This window comes from Plectropomus leopardus, chromosome 21 (genome assembly GCF_008729295.1).
Source record: "Plectropomus leopardus isolate mb chromosome 21, YSFRI_Pleo_2.0, whole genome shotgun sequence".
Lineage (NCBI taxonomy): Eukaryota > Metazoa > Chordata > Actinopteri > Perciformes > Serranidae > Plectropomus > Plectropomus leopardus.
The window spans coordinates 13,672,368-13,688,852 of record NC_056483.1 but is presented as its reverse complement, the minus strand read 5'-3'; the positions used below and the strand labels follow the sequence as shown (position 1 = coordinate 13,688,852).

Below are 16,485 nucleotides of genomic sequence, written 5' to 3'. Positions count from 1 at the left end.
TGCAAAAACTGCCAAAAACACCATAAAAATGCATGTTGAAAAAATGACACGAAAAAGCAAGGCTATAGTATGGCAAAAATGTCAAAAAATGACATGTCCCAAAAACAGCTGAAAACACCTCAAAACAGCATGAAATAGCATGCTGCAAAGACACCCATAGCATAGAATGTTGCAAAAACTGGCCAAAAACACCATAAAATGCATGTTGAAAAAATGACCCAAAAAAGCAAGGCTATAGTATGGCAAAAATGTCAAAATATGACATGTCCCAAAAACAGCTGAAAAACACCGAAACAGCATAAAATAAGCATGCAAAGACGCCATGGCATAGAATGTTGCAAAAACTACCAAAAACACCATAATATTGCATGTTGAAAAAATGACCCACAAAAAGCAAGGCTATAGTATGGCAAAAATGTCAAAATATGACATGTCCCAAAAACAGCTGAAAACACCTCGAAAAAACAGCATAAAATAACATGCTGACAAGACACGCCATAGCATAGAATGTTGCAAAAATGGCCAAAAACACCATAATATTGCATGTTGAAAAAATGACCAAAAAGGCAAGGCTATAGTATGGCAAAAATGTCAAAATATGACACGTCCCCAAAAACAGCTTAAAACACTCGAAACAGCATAAAATAGCGTGCAAAGACACGCCATAGCATAGAATGTTGCAAAAACTGCCAAAAAACACCATGAAAATGCATGTTGAAAAAATGACCCATGAAAGGCAAGGCTATAGTATGGCAAAAATGTCAAAAATATGACATGTCCCAAAAAACTGCTGAAAACACCTCAAAACAGCATAAAATAGCGTGCAAAGACACCATAGCATAGAATTTGCAAAAAAATGGCCAAAAACACCATGAAAATGCATGTTGAAAAAATGACCCAAAAAGCAAGGCTATAGTATGGCAAAAATGTCAAAAAATGACATGTCCCAAAAACAGCTGAAAACACCTCGAAACAGCATAAAATAGCATGCAAAGACACGCCATAGCATAGAATGTTGCAAAAAATGGCCAAAAACACCATAATAATGCATGTTGAAAAAAAATGACCCAAAAAGGCAAGGCTATAGTATGGCAAAAATGTCAAAATATGACATGTCCCAAAAACAGCTGAAAACACATCGAAACAGCATAAAATAGCGTGCAAAGACACGCCATAGCATAGAATGTTGCAAAAAATGCCAAAAAACACCATGAAAATGCATGTTGAAAAAATGACACGAAAAGCAAGGCTATAGTATGGCAAAAATGTCAAAATAAGACATGTCCCAAAAACAGCTAAAAAACACCTCGAAACAGCATAAAATAACATGCAAAGACACGCCATGGCATAGAATGTTGCAAAAAACTGGCCAAAAACACCATAATATTGCATGTTGAAAAAAATGACACAAAAAGCAAGGCTATAGTATGGCAAAAATGTCAAAATATGACATGTCCCAAAAACAGCTGAAAACACCTCGAAATTGCATAAAATAACATGCTGACACACGCCATAGCATAGAATGTTGCAAAAATGGCCAAAAACACCATAAAAATGCATACTGAAAAAATGACCAAAAAGGCAAGGCTATAGTATGGCAAAAATGTCAAAATATGACATGTCCCAAAAACAGCTTAAAACACATCGAAACAGCATAAAATAGCGTGCAAAGACACGCCATAGCATAGAATGTTGCAAAAACTGCCAAAAACACCATAAAAATGCATGTTGAAAAAATGACATGAAAAGGCAAGGCTATAGTATGGCAAAATGTCAAAATGACATGTCCCAAAAACTTCTGAAAACACCTCAAAAACAGCATAAAATAGCGTGCAAAGACACACCCATAGCATAGAATGTTGCAAAAATGGCCAAAAACACCATAAAATGCATGTTGAAAAAATGACACGAAAAGCAAGGCTATAGTATGGCAAAAATGTCAAAATGTGACACGTCCCAAAAACAGCTAAAAACACCTCGAAACAGCATAAAATAATGCTGCAAAGACACGCCATAGCATAGAATGAATTGCAAAAAAATGGCCAAAAACACCATAATATGCATGTTGAAAAAATGACCAAAAAAGGCAAGGCTATAGTATGGCAAAAATGTCAAAATATGACATGTCCCAAAAACTTCTGAAAACACCTCAAAACAGCATAAAATAGCGTGCAAAGACACACCATAGCATAGAATGTTGCAAAAATGGCCAAAAACACATGGAAATGCATGTTGAAAAAATGACACGCAAAAGCAAGGCTATAGTATGGCAAAAATGTCAAAATGTGACATGTCCCAAAAACAGCTAAAAACACCTCGAAAACAGCATAAAATAACGTGCAAAGACACGCCATAGCATAGAATGTTGCAAAAATGGCCAAAAACACCAAAAAAATGTAGGCTGAAAAAATGACCCAAAACGCAAGGCTATAGTATGGCAAAATTGTCAAAATATGACATGTCCCAAAAACAGCTGAAAACACCCCAAAACAGCATAAAATAGCGTGCAAACACACGCCATTGCAAAGAATGTTGTAAAAATGGCCAAAAACACCATAAAAATGCATGTTGAAAAAAATGACCCAAAAGGCAAGGCTATAGTATGGCAAAAATGTCAAAATATGACATGTTCCAAAAACTTCTGAAAACACCTGAAACAGCATAAAATTACATGCTGAAACGCGCCATAGCATAGAATGCTGCAAAAATGGCCAAAAACAACATCAAAATGCATGTTGAAAAAAAATGACCAAAAAGGCAAGGCTATAGTATGGCAAAAATGTCAAAATATGACACGTCCCAAAAACAGCTGAAAACACTCCAAAACAGCATAAAATAGCGTGCAAAGGCACACATAGCATACAATGTTGCAAAAATTGCCAAAAACACCATGAAAAAATGTAGTTGAAAAAATGACGCAAAAGCAAGGCTATAGTATGGCAAAAATGTCAAAATGTGACATGTCCCAAAAACAGTTGAAAACACTCCAAACAGCATAAAATTATAGCGTGCAAAGGCACACCATAGCATACAATGTTGCAAAAATGGCCAAAAACACCATAAAAATGCATGTTGAAAAAATGACCCAAAAGGCAAGGCTATAGTATGGCAAAAATGTCAAAATATGACATGTCCCAAAAACTTGCTGAAAACACCCCAAAACAGCATAAAATAACATGCTGAAACGCGCCATAGCATAGAATGGTGTAAAAATGACCAAAAACACCATATAAATGCATGTTGAAAAAAATGATCCAAAAGGCAAGGCTATAGTAAGGCAAAAATGTCAAAATGTGACATGTCCCAAAAACAGTTGAAAACACTCCAAAACAGCATAAAATAGCGTGCAAACACACGCCATATGCATAGAATGTTGTAAAAATGGCCAAAAACACCAAAAAAATGTACGCTGAAAAAATGACCCAAAACGCAAGGCTATAGTATGGCAAAATTGTCAAAATATGACATGTCCCAAAAAGAGCTGAAAACACCTCGAAACAGCATAAAATAACATGCAAAGGCATACCATAGCATAGAATGTTGCAAAAATGGCCAAAAACACCATAAAATGCATGTTGAAAAAAATGATCCAAAAGGCAAGGCTATAGTATGGCAAAATGTCAAAATGTGACGATCCCAAAAACAGTTGAAAACACTCCAAAACAGCATAAAATAGCTTGCAAACACACGCCATTGCATAGAATGTTGTAAAAATGGCCAAAAACACCATGAAAATGCATGTTGAAACAATGACCCGAAAGGCAAGGCTATACGATGGCAAAAATGTCAAAATAAGACATGTCCCAAAAAGAGCTGAAAACACCCTGAAACAGCATAAAATAACATGCTGACACATGCCATAACATAGAATGTTGCTAAAATGGCCAAAAACACCATAAAAATGCATGTTGAAAAAATGACCCAAAAGGCAAGGCTATAGTATGGCAAAAATGTCAAAATAAGACATGTCCCAAAAACAGCTGAAAACACCTCAAAACAGCATAAAATAGCGTGCAAAGACACACCATTGCATAGAATGTTGTAAAAATGGCCAAAAACACCATGAAAATGCATGTTGAAAAAATGACCCAAACGGCAAGGCTATAGTATAGGCAAAAAATTTTAAAATATGACATGTCCCAAAAAGAGCTGAAAACCCCTCAAAACAGCATAAATTTACATGCTGACACACGCCATAGCATAGAATGCTGCAAAAATGGCCAAAAACACCATAAAAATGCATGTTGAAAAAATGACCCAAAAGGCAAAATTGTCAAAATGTGACGATCCCAAAAACAGATGAAAACACCTCAAAACAGCATAAAATAGCGTGCAAACACACGGCATAGCATAGAATGTTGTAATGTTGTTGTGATCAAAAACTCAATGATACACCATCGTATAGTCTGTCGTTATCTGCAAAATGTCATAGCATAGATTCTCATCCAGATAAATACTAAAAACACCATAGCATAGTATGCTATTCAAAAACTCCAAAAAATGTCATACTCTAGCATATCATGCAAAAAAATCATAAAAGCATCGTAGTATAGTACGTGGTTTAAGAAATAAAATAAAATTAAAAAAACATCATGTATAGCATGTCCATCAAAAACACATCAAAACATTATAATGTTTTGATTTTTCATTCAAAAAAATAAAAAAGAAGTTTATATCATAGAATGTAGTTTAAAAACCATGAAGATAATAAATAAGTGTTGTCTGTCAACAAAAATCATTTTAAAAAAACATAGAAAAGTATAAACAAAATAAGAAATGTTTTGCCATAGTATGCCATCAAAAATCATTTTAAAAAATCCAGCATAGTAAAGTATGTCATCAAAAATCAAGAGCAAAAGTCACAACTTGGTATATGTTGTCAAATATCATAAGTAAAAATCAGTGCATAGTATGTCATCCTCAGTTATTAAAAAAAAATAGTTTTCAAATCATTAAAACATCATAGTAGTATGCCAAAAAGAAGTCATCATATAGTATGCCTTAAAAAATCCTGTAAAAAAGTTATAGTAAGGTATATAATTTTAAAAAAGTCACAGGAAAGTATGCCATAAAAAATGTTAAGAAAGTCATAGTATTTTAATGTTATAATAAAGGCATTGTATAGTATGTGAGAAAAATGTCAAAGAAAGTCTTTGTGTTGTATGCAAAAAAAAATCCAAAAAATCATTGTATAATATGCCATACACAAAAGTCAAAAATATGTTAAAAATGTCATAGTGTAGTGTGCCATACGAATTGTAGAAAAAAATGTCATAATATAGTATTCCATGAACAATAGTCCAAAAAATGTATAGTATAAAATGGCAGAAAAACGCTTTACTATAGTATTATCGATATAGTGCCATAAAAATGTACTGTAAATGTAAATGTACAAAAGTCACAGTATAGTATGTCATAAAAAATGTAAGTATGTAAGTGTCATAAAATCAATAAATATAACTCACATTATTATAGTGTCAACCCCGCTCCAAACTGCTAGTAGTGTCTCAACTTTTTAATTTTTATAAGGTCCTTGAGTGATGCTAAATGGATTCATTAACTTTTTAGTTCTTTGGAGTCCCTGATATATATGATACTCATTACAAAGCTCAAACATCTTCTCAGAACATAAGAGCATTAAAAAGCTGATTATATATTTCTGAGTGGAAAAACGTCAGCGGCCTTGGCGTGCTCAATAAAGGCTTTGTGTGCATACTAGATTATAGTGTTTACATAAGTGCATTGTGTGTTTGCATACACTCAGAGCATAACCAGGATGTGTGCTAGCCAAAGAGTTTTTCAGACCTTCATAAATGTGTTGTAAGAAGGCTCATCCGGCTGCGGGGGGTTGACGACCAGGTCCAGGAGAGCCTGTCCAGGTACCGGAGGGCACAGGCGCACAGAAACCAGTTTGGTAAGTTGGGCCTTCACCTCAGGGTCCATGTTAATCACCTCCATGTAGCCTCCACGGAATCCACACCTGAGAAATGCAAATAGAGGAGAGGAGTAAGTCAAACACAAAGTGTACTCTTAGTAAAGGTGATGTATACGTCAACTAAGTAGCAACTCCTAGGGCTATTAAAGTATACACAAAAAAATAAAATATAAGTGTATGTGTCTAGTGACTCACTCTCCCATGTAGCACTTGGATGTGGAGTGGAAGGAGGCCATCTCCACTGTACTGGAGTACTCTGGTCCCATTTCAAACAGCACCTTCTTAAAGGAGTGAAACTTACAGCCCTCTGCGTACACATTATCCTGGTAAACCTGAAATGGAAAAACAGCTCATTAAAAACAAATTATGCATAAAATGATTAACTCAAATGTGGAGTATATCAGCAGTTGAATGAAAAATAATCGTTCAAGTGCCACAAAGAGCAAATGTGCTCACAGCAAAATATATACTCTACTTCTGTACATGTAATGGCTTGAGTGAGTGTTACCATTTTTTATGAAGTCATAAAATAACTTCATTTAATGCAGAAAGGAAGGAAGAAAATGACATTGGTGTATTACTTCATCAGCCATGAGAAAGAGATGCTCCTCTTTAGCAAATCGGATCACGTCCTCAATGCACTGTCTGCTCTGGACCTGACCTGTCACACAGGACAACCAGAGTTTAGTGATATAAGTCATTCAAACAACTGTTTCATTTAACACACAGAAACTGTAACGTCAGACATACCAGTGGGGTTTCCGGGGTTAATGATGCAGAGGACGCGGGGATTGCAGTGCTGCCTGGCTGCATTGATGGCTCTCCTGAGCTCTGCAACATCCAGACTCCAGCACTTATCCTCATCAAGGTAGTAGCTTATCTGCACGGCGCCCAGGTCTGCCAAGGCGGCGGAGTACAGAGGGTACTGGGGGATGGAGATCATCACCCCTGTACGGTCACGCCCCTCGCCACACACAAGCAACTTCAGCATGGTCTGAGATTAGAAGGTGTAGGGAGGAGATGGGGAAGTGGTGGAAGATAAATTGATAAAAATTAAGGTTGAAGTAGCACCATTTCTCAACCTGTTTTAAGAACTGGACCGCCTATATGCACAGATATGCAAAAGACCCCACCACCTCTCCTATGTAGGACCAAGACACACAAGTGTTTTGTTCTAGGTCATTTTGTGCATCTTCGTGATTTTTTTTTTTTTGTCATTTTCATATCACTTTGAAGTCATTTTGTGTCCCTTTGAAATATATTGGTTTTGGTTAGTTTCGTATTAGCAACTAGAAATGCTACCTGGTATGATGTGTGCAGGCATTTTACTGTATTATTTCACTAACCTGTTAAAAGATTCCATGTCAGAAAAACACCTACAGTATTTAATATAGAAGTTAGATGTGTAACTGATCTGGTCTGATTATTTGGCACCTGGACAGTTCCATGATAATGACTGACAAAGCTACTGAGGCCAGCAGATGTACTTTACAACAGCAGAATAAACAAACACACCTACACTGAGGGGCACAATGTCAAAGTTTAACGCTGCAGGAAACAGCATATATCTTAAAGCACACTAACTGAGTGTATCCTGAGGTCATTCAGTAGCATGATTAAGTTCAATAAACCTGGGCAAAGCTGCAGCAACAGTGACAAAGGTCAGTGAGCGGAGTGATGTCACAGATGTGCAAAGTGCAGCTGAGTGTATAATTAACAGAGGCTTAATAAAGAACAGATTCATGAGTTAATTGTACTAAAAGTATGTCAACTTCTGCTGGATTAAGCCACTTTATAAACTGGTGGCCCTGCATCCAGAGACAATAAAAAGCGTAATCCATACCACAATGGCATCACTGGCTCCAGTGGAGAGGTAGATGTTGTCCGGGTTTGAGGGGATTCCACCATCTCGCTTTTCTATGTAGCTTGCCACATCCCGGCGGATGCACTCAATACCCTGGCTGGCACTGTAGGCCCCTTGAACACAAGAAAATGGACTTTGATTCAAACAAGACACACTTCATTGATCAGTTGATGCTACGTTGAACTAGTGCAGAAACTGTCCAAATAAACTATCAATGAGTAGACAAACGGTGGTGGATGCTCATGACGTGTGTTGGCAGACGGGGATTTAATTGTGGTTGGTGGAGCGAGGGGGAGTTGTCTGACCTATACTGTGGCCTCCACATGCATCGAGAATACGCCTCGCTCTTTGCTTTGCATCCTCTGGAAACTTGTTGTCTTCCAGGAGTTCAGGGTAAGAACACAAAGCCAAGACCTAGAGAGGAGGACAAAAGACAGATCCAACAGATGCACATTCAGCATGTATGAATGTAGTAAGTCCAGTTTCACATGCAGTTCATAGTGCTGTCTAACAATTACACACAAACCTTGGAGGCAAAACTACAGAAAGTTGTCTTACCTGTCTGAGAAATGTGATAGGTTTCTGACCCATTGCATGGGCGTCACCTATGTTAGCTTTGATAACTTCTGTGAAAGGCTTCTTGACTCCCTGAAAATAAAAAGACAAAAAAAACAGGTTATCACCATAAGGAACATTTTACATCTCTTAACTACCTTAAGCTCAGTATGTAAATCAAATCAGAAAGACTTTTATTCATCTCAACCATGCATCTTCTCTCAGGAGAGCCCTTTTGTTGCGCAAAGACCCTGGCACAGAGTCTGGTTTGGCTTTTAGAGCAGGAGGCGCTGGCCTGGACAGGGATGACGCTGCTGCTGGAGCTCACAGAGACACAAACCTCTTCTGTGTCTGAATATGGACTTACACAAGATTTGCTGGCTTAATCCAATCTTTCATCATCTAACCTATTTCCTCCCTCGATCAAACTTACTATTCATCATCATTGAATCAGAAAGTCCTTCATCTTCAATTCTTTGACGTAATTGGACCTGACAAACTCTGGTTTGGTGCCTGCACGTCTGTTTGGTGGACACACAACATGCTGCATCTGTTGCTGTTTATCAGAGGAGATGTGACAATAGATTTATCCTGTGACTTCAAACCAGGGCTGAGCAATGAGGTTTGAATAGATAGCATGATAATGAGTTTTGGCTACATGGTTTGTGCATTTAAAATGGCATAATTAAAGTGTTCATTACATTTTACTGCATGCTGGTGTGAAATACAGTGGAAACACAAAGCCAAAGAAAACCGGGGTGCCTACAGATATCACTTACACTTTTTAAGAACTTTTCAAGATAATTTCTCACCAAATTTAAGACTGATTTTAGGTTTTTAATGTTGTCCTGTGCAAAGTTAGGTTTTGTGTAGGAATGTGGTTATTAGACTGATTTAAGTTAATTAACAGTTATGTGCGTGTTGGTGAACTAATTTGAAACGTACATTTATAAGAAAAAGGTCATGCAGAGCAATATACAATTTCTGTTAATGAGGAAATATTGCTAATGAATGTACACAAAGCTTGATACTACAGGTATCAGCAAAATGTTCACTAAAATTGACTTTCAATTGCTTTCCAACAAAAAGTTCAATCTTGCCATAAGAATCTACTCTTAGAGACAGAATTATATTTAATTATATTTTTATTACCTGTAATTATGATCTTTTCCTAACCTTAACCAAAACACATTTGCTGCCTTAACATAAAACACGAGTCTTTGTTATTACTGGTTTTTTTTTATTACCATTTAACCAAAATCCCAATCTTTTTCTAAACTTTACCAAAGTGCTTTTATTGTCTAAATCTAAGACGACAGGAGTCTGAACTCAAACCCAAAGGTGTGGTGTCAAGGTCCTGCAGTTTGCACACCGACCATTCTCCTCAACTAACTCACAAAGCCTACAAGGTACATGACTGTGAGGTTACGTTACCAAAGAAATAGACAAAGAAATGTTGTCTTTTTAACATAGTCCAGGTAGCGATTACATTGCCATATAAAGTAACAACGAAAGTAATTTAGTAACATATAAACATGATTTCTGAAGGACAGAGATAGTATCAAGTATAGTATTAGATTCAGTGATAGGTTTAAAGATTTGTAATATTAAGAATGTGGACTTGAGTCAAGCTCCTCCGTATTCCTCCGACATTTTTTTGTGGCAATTACGACCTCATCAGTTCAGTTTAAACTCTGCTTAGGACTATAATCAAATTTAAGGCATTTGAAACTTTTGGACTTGCAGACACCCTGTCAACTGAAAAGGTAGAAAGAAATTCATATCTGACTTCTTGCTAATCTTGCCTTTGAGCACAAGAGAAGCATGATCTGGCATTTCATTTGCACAGTATAATGATTAAGTGTATTAAGGTAAATATTAGAACAGCTAAAACAATCTGATAAGTTCAGAAAATCAAATCACTCTACTATAAAGCAGCCATCAAAACCAGGAAAAGACAACTGTTACAATATTACTTTACCTAGCCCTATCTTGCAATATTGATAAATTGCCTACCCCTAATTTCAAGTAGGCACCGTAGAGAATATTACTTTTACAAACCCTTTTCAAGTCAATTCAAAGCTGTTAACTCCAATAAATAGAATCAAAGACATTTCTGAACAGTGCCAGAGACAATTGCCCACTTATGGATCTGAAAATCCAGATTGTGCAGATTCCCTTTGCTTTTATCAAACCTTTAAAAAGAGAAACAATTCTTTGGGAACTTGCTGTGTCTACTTGTGGTTGCCAGCGGGTGAATGTGATGCAATAATATCTTTGCTAAAACTTGCCTCAGGTGAGTGAGTCCAGGCATGTCTCTATAATAATATTCAACTGCCTCATTTCATCAGATGAAACAGACAGAACTTCACACACAGACCTGCTCTTCAGCTCAGCTTAAAGTTCAGCTTAAACCCACATCATAACTTCATCTTAAATTCAGCTTAAACACACATCATAACTTAATAACATGATCCTCGTTATGATTCAGCATGATAAAATACCAAGCGAAACGCATCCAAGGGCACAGGGAGAACTGTCTTTTTGACTGAGTCAATATTATCATTCCATGTCCTTGCATGAAGGCAAAAGCAAGGCCTGCAAGGTCTTTTAGGTTAGCGTGAAGTCAGATACGAGCTTGTCTGAAATCTAATTAACTGGATGCAGCACGTTTCCTTTTCAGTCCTCGTCCCTGCCTTGTTCTCCAGCAACAAAGACGCTGCTGTTCTCTGGGAAGGACAGGGGCCAGTCCGTTCCCCATCTCAGCGCTTCGTTCTCCTGCTCGCTCAGCACCAGGCACTGATTACACAGGCCGGACCAGTGAGCCAGGCCAAGAAACCCTCAGGGTCACCAGGCTGAATAGAGCCTAGCCTGAATTCACGTATCACTTAGTCCTGTGACATAATCTTAAACTATCATCCCTCTAACAGTGTTCAGTCACGCTAAATTACTGGAACTCTTCTAATTCAAGCTCGGTCTCATGCAAACTAATAAAGAGCCACTGCTGGTTTGCTCATGTGATGCGTCTGACTCATTACTGATTTTAACATGCCAATGGACATGAAAGTAACCTGCCAATTTGCTCAATAGGAGTCAACACACAGGGAATGGAAGAGATAAAAGATAAAAAAAAATGCTAATTGGACATGAGACTTTTTGTGTTTCAAAGGGTCCATTGTGTTTAGGGGGCTATATTAGCAGAAATGGAAAATGACATAAATACGTAGACTTTCTAATCATCAGAAGTTTAGAATTGTTGGTACTTTAGAATGAGCCATTATACATGGGGGCAGATTCTCATCCAAGGAGTCTGCCATGTTGCACAGCCAGGTTTCTGCAGAAGCCCAGAAAGGACAAACCCAAACAATGGCTTTTATACAGGACCATTCATGTTTTTGATTTAACACTGCCATATTTAACAGTCCCTCCTAAACGAGCTGAACAGCATCTGAAAAACACAGATTTGTAACGCAACACTGATTTATATGCAGTTTTAATCACCTGCTGGGTTTGTTCTGGAGAGGAAGAGACCTCTGTGGATAGTATGGCTCCCTGTAAAAACCTACTGAACATCTGGTTTTTAAGTTGCAACAGAGCACAAATTAGCAGGTGCCGCGACAGCAGATTTGTAGCGTCGAACTGCTTTATTTAGTGTGTTTACCACTTGTAATCAAATGGTCTATTTGTTTTGGAGAAGAGGAGAACCATGCAGATGATTCGACTCCTCCTGAACAATGACCACTGAAGGAGTCTAACCAGGAGCTAATGGTTTGCAGAGAAGTTTCAGCTGGTTGCAATCTGCATTCCTCATCACTAGATGCCACTAAATCCTACACACTGCTCCCTTAACAAACTCATAACTCAATAAAACCTGTTTTTTCCCTGATCTCTTGCTCTACTGTCACAACACCATTGTAACAGACAATGCAGACTTGCCAGCAGCTTAGATCCAAGCTTCAAAAAGCTTACTGCAGTGCAGACACTGTCATGCCAGATGTCTGGGTAAGGATTTATAAGGGTCATCACCACACTAGCGCATGCATGCACAAACACACACACACACACACACACACACACACACACACACACACACACACACACACTTGCATAAAATCTGCTGAGCCAACAGTAAAAGTGTTCTAGTCATAGATCTGACAGGAAACACACCCGCAGATCACTGGGGCAACCGCAGTAATACAGACCCTGACCCCTCAGAAAACTCCTGGATTTCACATTCCTGATAGTTTTCACTCGCATTTGCATTGCTACATGTGGTGCTGGGAAAGAGAAAACTTCATGTTTGCTTTTTAGCACATCCTTGTCTACACAGCATTTAAAATAGCTTGCATTGACTTAACACACTAGGAACACATGGAATTTAAATGTTTTGTTGTATTTGTTTATCCTAAAACCAATTTAAAGGCCCAGATATGAAACTGCCAAATCTTAAATAGTATCATGATACAACTTTTAGGTCATACAGCCCACCACTAGTATAAAGCAGCCTTGTCTAACCTAATGCATGTGTCTAAAATTAGACTCTCTCTCTGGACTTTGGATTTGACTTGTCTAACATAAAGCTGTATAGTTCACAAGTAACATTTTGGAGCGCTGCAGCAAATGATTCTTGTTATTCCAGGCAAACATTAAGCATTTGGTTATATTTTCCTTTCTCCTTTAATGTGTGGAGGAAAATTGGGTAGACTAGCGAGAAGTCGAGCACTTTTAGCAGAACTGGGGCTGCTTGAAATGGACCTCCTTGCAGAGAAAGGCCTGTGACGCTGCTGGGCCTCACAGCTGCAGCTCCGTCCAATGAACTCCCTCCCCAGTGGGGAGGAGGGAGGTGGGCAAACCCAGAGGGACAAAAGAGGATAGAGAATGTACCCTCTCATCTTACATAATAAACCTTGCACAATATACACATCCTTTCAGGACACCTCAGGCTGGAGCGGAGAGAAATGCACTCAAATCTGCTTTGGGCAACTTTCTTTCAGACCATTAAGCGTCCCGTGAAGATAACTAGCTGCAGAGAGAGTTGCATTACAGCCTTTTAAAGACTCCCTCTTCAACATGATTGTCCTTGAAGCATGGTGGATCAATATGACCACTGCTGTAACGTGAGTTGAGCAGTGCTGCACAGAACATAACATAACAGACCCACCACTGCTGTCATGCATGGTTTGTTTTTTTAAAAAAGCAGACCTCCTGTCCTCTGTATGTCCTGCCGTCCTCCACTCTCTCAGCCAGTCAGCAAAACCTGTCCAAGGCAAGCATCTAATCAATCAGGGCTACCGATTTCTCTTTCCTCTCTCTTTACTTTCAAAACATATCTCCAGGAAACAGAGCAGGGAAAATAGCTTTGGTGCTCACTCTCCACAATCGCTACTGCAAGCCAAAATCTACTGAGAGGTACTTCAAATATTTTTAGAGCTGCAGCAATGTTTTAAATTTTCTTTTTAAAAAAGGCACATTCTGAAAGGTGTTTCCAAAAGTGCATAATTACTAGTATCTGGTTGTTGACCAATGTCAAACAAATTCCAGCCGTTGAAGTGGTTCAGTAGCTTTGCCAATCATGCATTCCTCCTTTGTCACTCACACACACACACACACACACACAATAAACTTTAAAAGATTTTTTTGGCATTTTTCCTTGCCTTTTAAATAGGCCAGCGGATTGATAATGTGAAAGGGGGAGAGAAAGGGGATGACATGCAGCAAAGAACCGCAAGCTGGAATTGAACCCACAGTCACTGTGGCAAGGACACTACCTAAATATGTGGAGCGCCTGCCTTATCCACTGAGCCACTGGACTTTCCTACTCCACACTGTCTATTTTCTAAAATGAAAAAGTCCAGAAAAAAAAACCAAATTGTTTGCACTAGCGACAAAAGTTCAATTTTGGACTTAAAAATTGGGTGGATGTTACCCTAAATTGAACATTATATGAAAGTTATTTTTGGTTTTGAATTCAATAAATTTTTTGTATGATGATTTTTCTACCTGGCTGAGGTGCTGCTGAACAGTTATAAGGTGGATAACTCAGATGTTGAGGTAGGTTGCTTATTTATTTATTTACTTTAAGATTTTTTTTTGGCTCCATGATGATAAAACACTGATAGTCTGAAAGGGGGAAAGAGAGGGGATGATGTGCAGTAAAGGACCCAAGCTGGAATTGAACCCACAGCGGTGAGGACATGGGGCAGCTGCTTTACTACCTGAGCCACCAGGTGGGCTCAGGATCTACAGACAATTTGTGCATTTCTGCAGAATTTGTGGCATATTGAACCAGTTTTTTATTGAAATTTCTACAAGCAAGTCAGTGCATTCAGTGGGTTGTTTTAGAGTCATTAGGATCTGTTAATGTATTGTGACAATATGCAACAGTTTGTTGAGAATTTTTAAAATGTACTTTGAATACTTAAGCATTTTTAATAGCAAGTACTCCAGTAATTTAAATCAAGTAATAATTTTGCCTCAGAAACGTTCGCTTGTTTTGTATTAATATTTGACCAGAAGTATCCCAGCTAGCAGGGAACATTCCCGCAACATCTGCTAACCTTACTTACAGGTTGCAAAAATGTTTTAAAGAAAACAATTTAATCTAATGTTCAAAGAACGTTTCAAGGATGTTTATCATTTCCAATAATGTTCCTGTAAGGTTCATACTCACTTAGACGTAACGTTTTAACTGCAACATTCAGGTGACAGATCACAGAATAATTCCCACAATGTTACATGAGAACAAATGGACAACATTTTCAAAGCAACATTCAGAAAATGTTATTGAGGACTGAGATAACAGACCTTTTTTAGTTGAAATGTTATGTAATGTCATATGTTAACAATCAATAAATGAAAAAGAAAAATGTAATTTTTGAGGTTTATAAAGAATGAACTTTAAGAAGAACATTCTGGGAATATAAAGAAAACATCACTAAAACATTGCATTGGTTGCACTGTATAATTCCCAGAACGTGTTAAAAACCACAAGTTGCTAGCTGGGTATACTTCGAGAGAGTAGTGTACTTTGTCCACCTCAGCTCTTAGATATAAAATAATGACCATAAAATGGGAAGTGGGACATTACAGCGTCAACTGTCTGTACGAGCAGGAACATCATGTGATTTAAACACAACTTCACATAACTTGACCTAACTCCAAAGCCAGACCTGTTTCCACAGCGCTGCACTTGTCGGCATCAGACCAAGACCTAAGTCCACTGAACGCCACACCAGCACTGCTGTGACAGCCCAGTAACTGTCTTTTTCCTCGTGCATTATCAAACTGATCTGCGGCTGCAGCCCCACGAGTTGTGTTTACCTCTTTCAGCTCCTTCTCTATCTGCATGGCCCTCAGGACTATGGCCCCACGAACCGCGTACTCGACTTTCTTCACATTGGGGTTCATGTTGTCCAAAGTTAGCACCTTGCCCCTGCACGGGACCCCGTTTACTGCCTGCTGGGACATGTTTGGTATGTCTCGCGCACTCCGTCACACCGGGCTGGATATCTGAAACAAAAAGGAAGATTTAGAAACATAAAGACTGCAAGTGTGTACGAGCATATAACGTTTTTCAGTTGTTACCAGATGTTCAGCTGGGGCCGTGGAGTAGGAGTCAGTTTGGCTCGTGTGTTTACTCGCAGGATCCTCTTGGCTGTAACTGACAGTTGAGCCTCCCAGTGTTCGTATTCCCACCCGGCTGACACGCCTTCCCTCGCCTCGGCTCTCGGTTGGCTGGATTACTTCACTGACTTGTCTCAGGCTTCAGTGTGCCAAATGACGCCTTTAAGTGCTATCGGAAAAATGTAACTTCTAAGGGCCCTTCGCGTACAACACAGTGACGTTTAAAACTTCAGCCCTTTGCAACCTGAAGAAGACTATATAGTTTTAATATTTTGATGCCATTCTTAAGTATTTTTTGGGAGTATCTGTACTTTACCTTTTTACTTTTACTTTTTTTTTTTTTTTTTTACATTTCTGTCAACTTTTACTCCACTACATTTAATGTGTACTTTTAATCTGATTCATTTCCCCTAAGCAATTTAGTTAATTATACAAAATCATGACAGAAGGGGGGAGGAGGAGATGACAGACTAATGAAGGAATGGGGCGTAGGAAAAATTAGATTTTT

At 38.3% G+C, this 16,485-nt stretch overlaps 1 protein-coding gene across 1 annotated transcript in view; it reads right to left on the bottom strand.

Moving 5' to 3' along the window:
- Positions 1-16,010, bottom strand: part of si:ch211-217a12.1 (alanine aminotransferase 2-like) — a 39,520-nt gene extending 23,510 nt beyond the window's left edge. The window contains exons 1-9 of the mRNA XM_042510082.1: positions 15,939-16,010; positions 15,675-15,863; positions 8,358-8,447; positions 8,105-8,213; positions 7,779-7,912; positions 6,686-6,929; positions 6,517-6,596; positions 6,131-6,267; positions 5,806-5,980 (exon numbers count right to left, since the gene is read on the bottom strand). Coding sequence (XP_042366016.1) covers positions 5,806-5,980; positions 6,131-6,267; positions 6,517-6,596; positions 6,686-6,929; positions 7,779-7,912; positions 8,105-8,213; positions 8,358-8,447; positions 15,675-15,821 — 1,116 coding nt within the window. The 5' untranslated portion in view covers positions 15,822-15,863; positions 15,939-16,010. The remainder of the gene's footprint in view (positions 1-5,805; positions 5,981-6,130; positions 6,268-6,516; positions 6,597-6,685; positions 6,930-7,778; positions 7,913-8,104; positions 8,214-8,357; positions 8,448-15,674; positions 15,864-15,938) is intronic.
- Between the last annotated feature and the right edge of the window lie 475 nt (positions 16,011-16,485).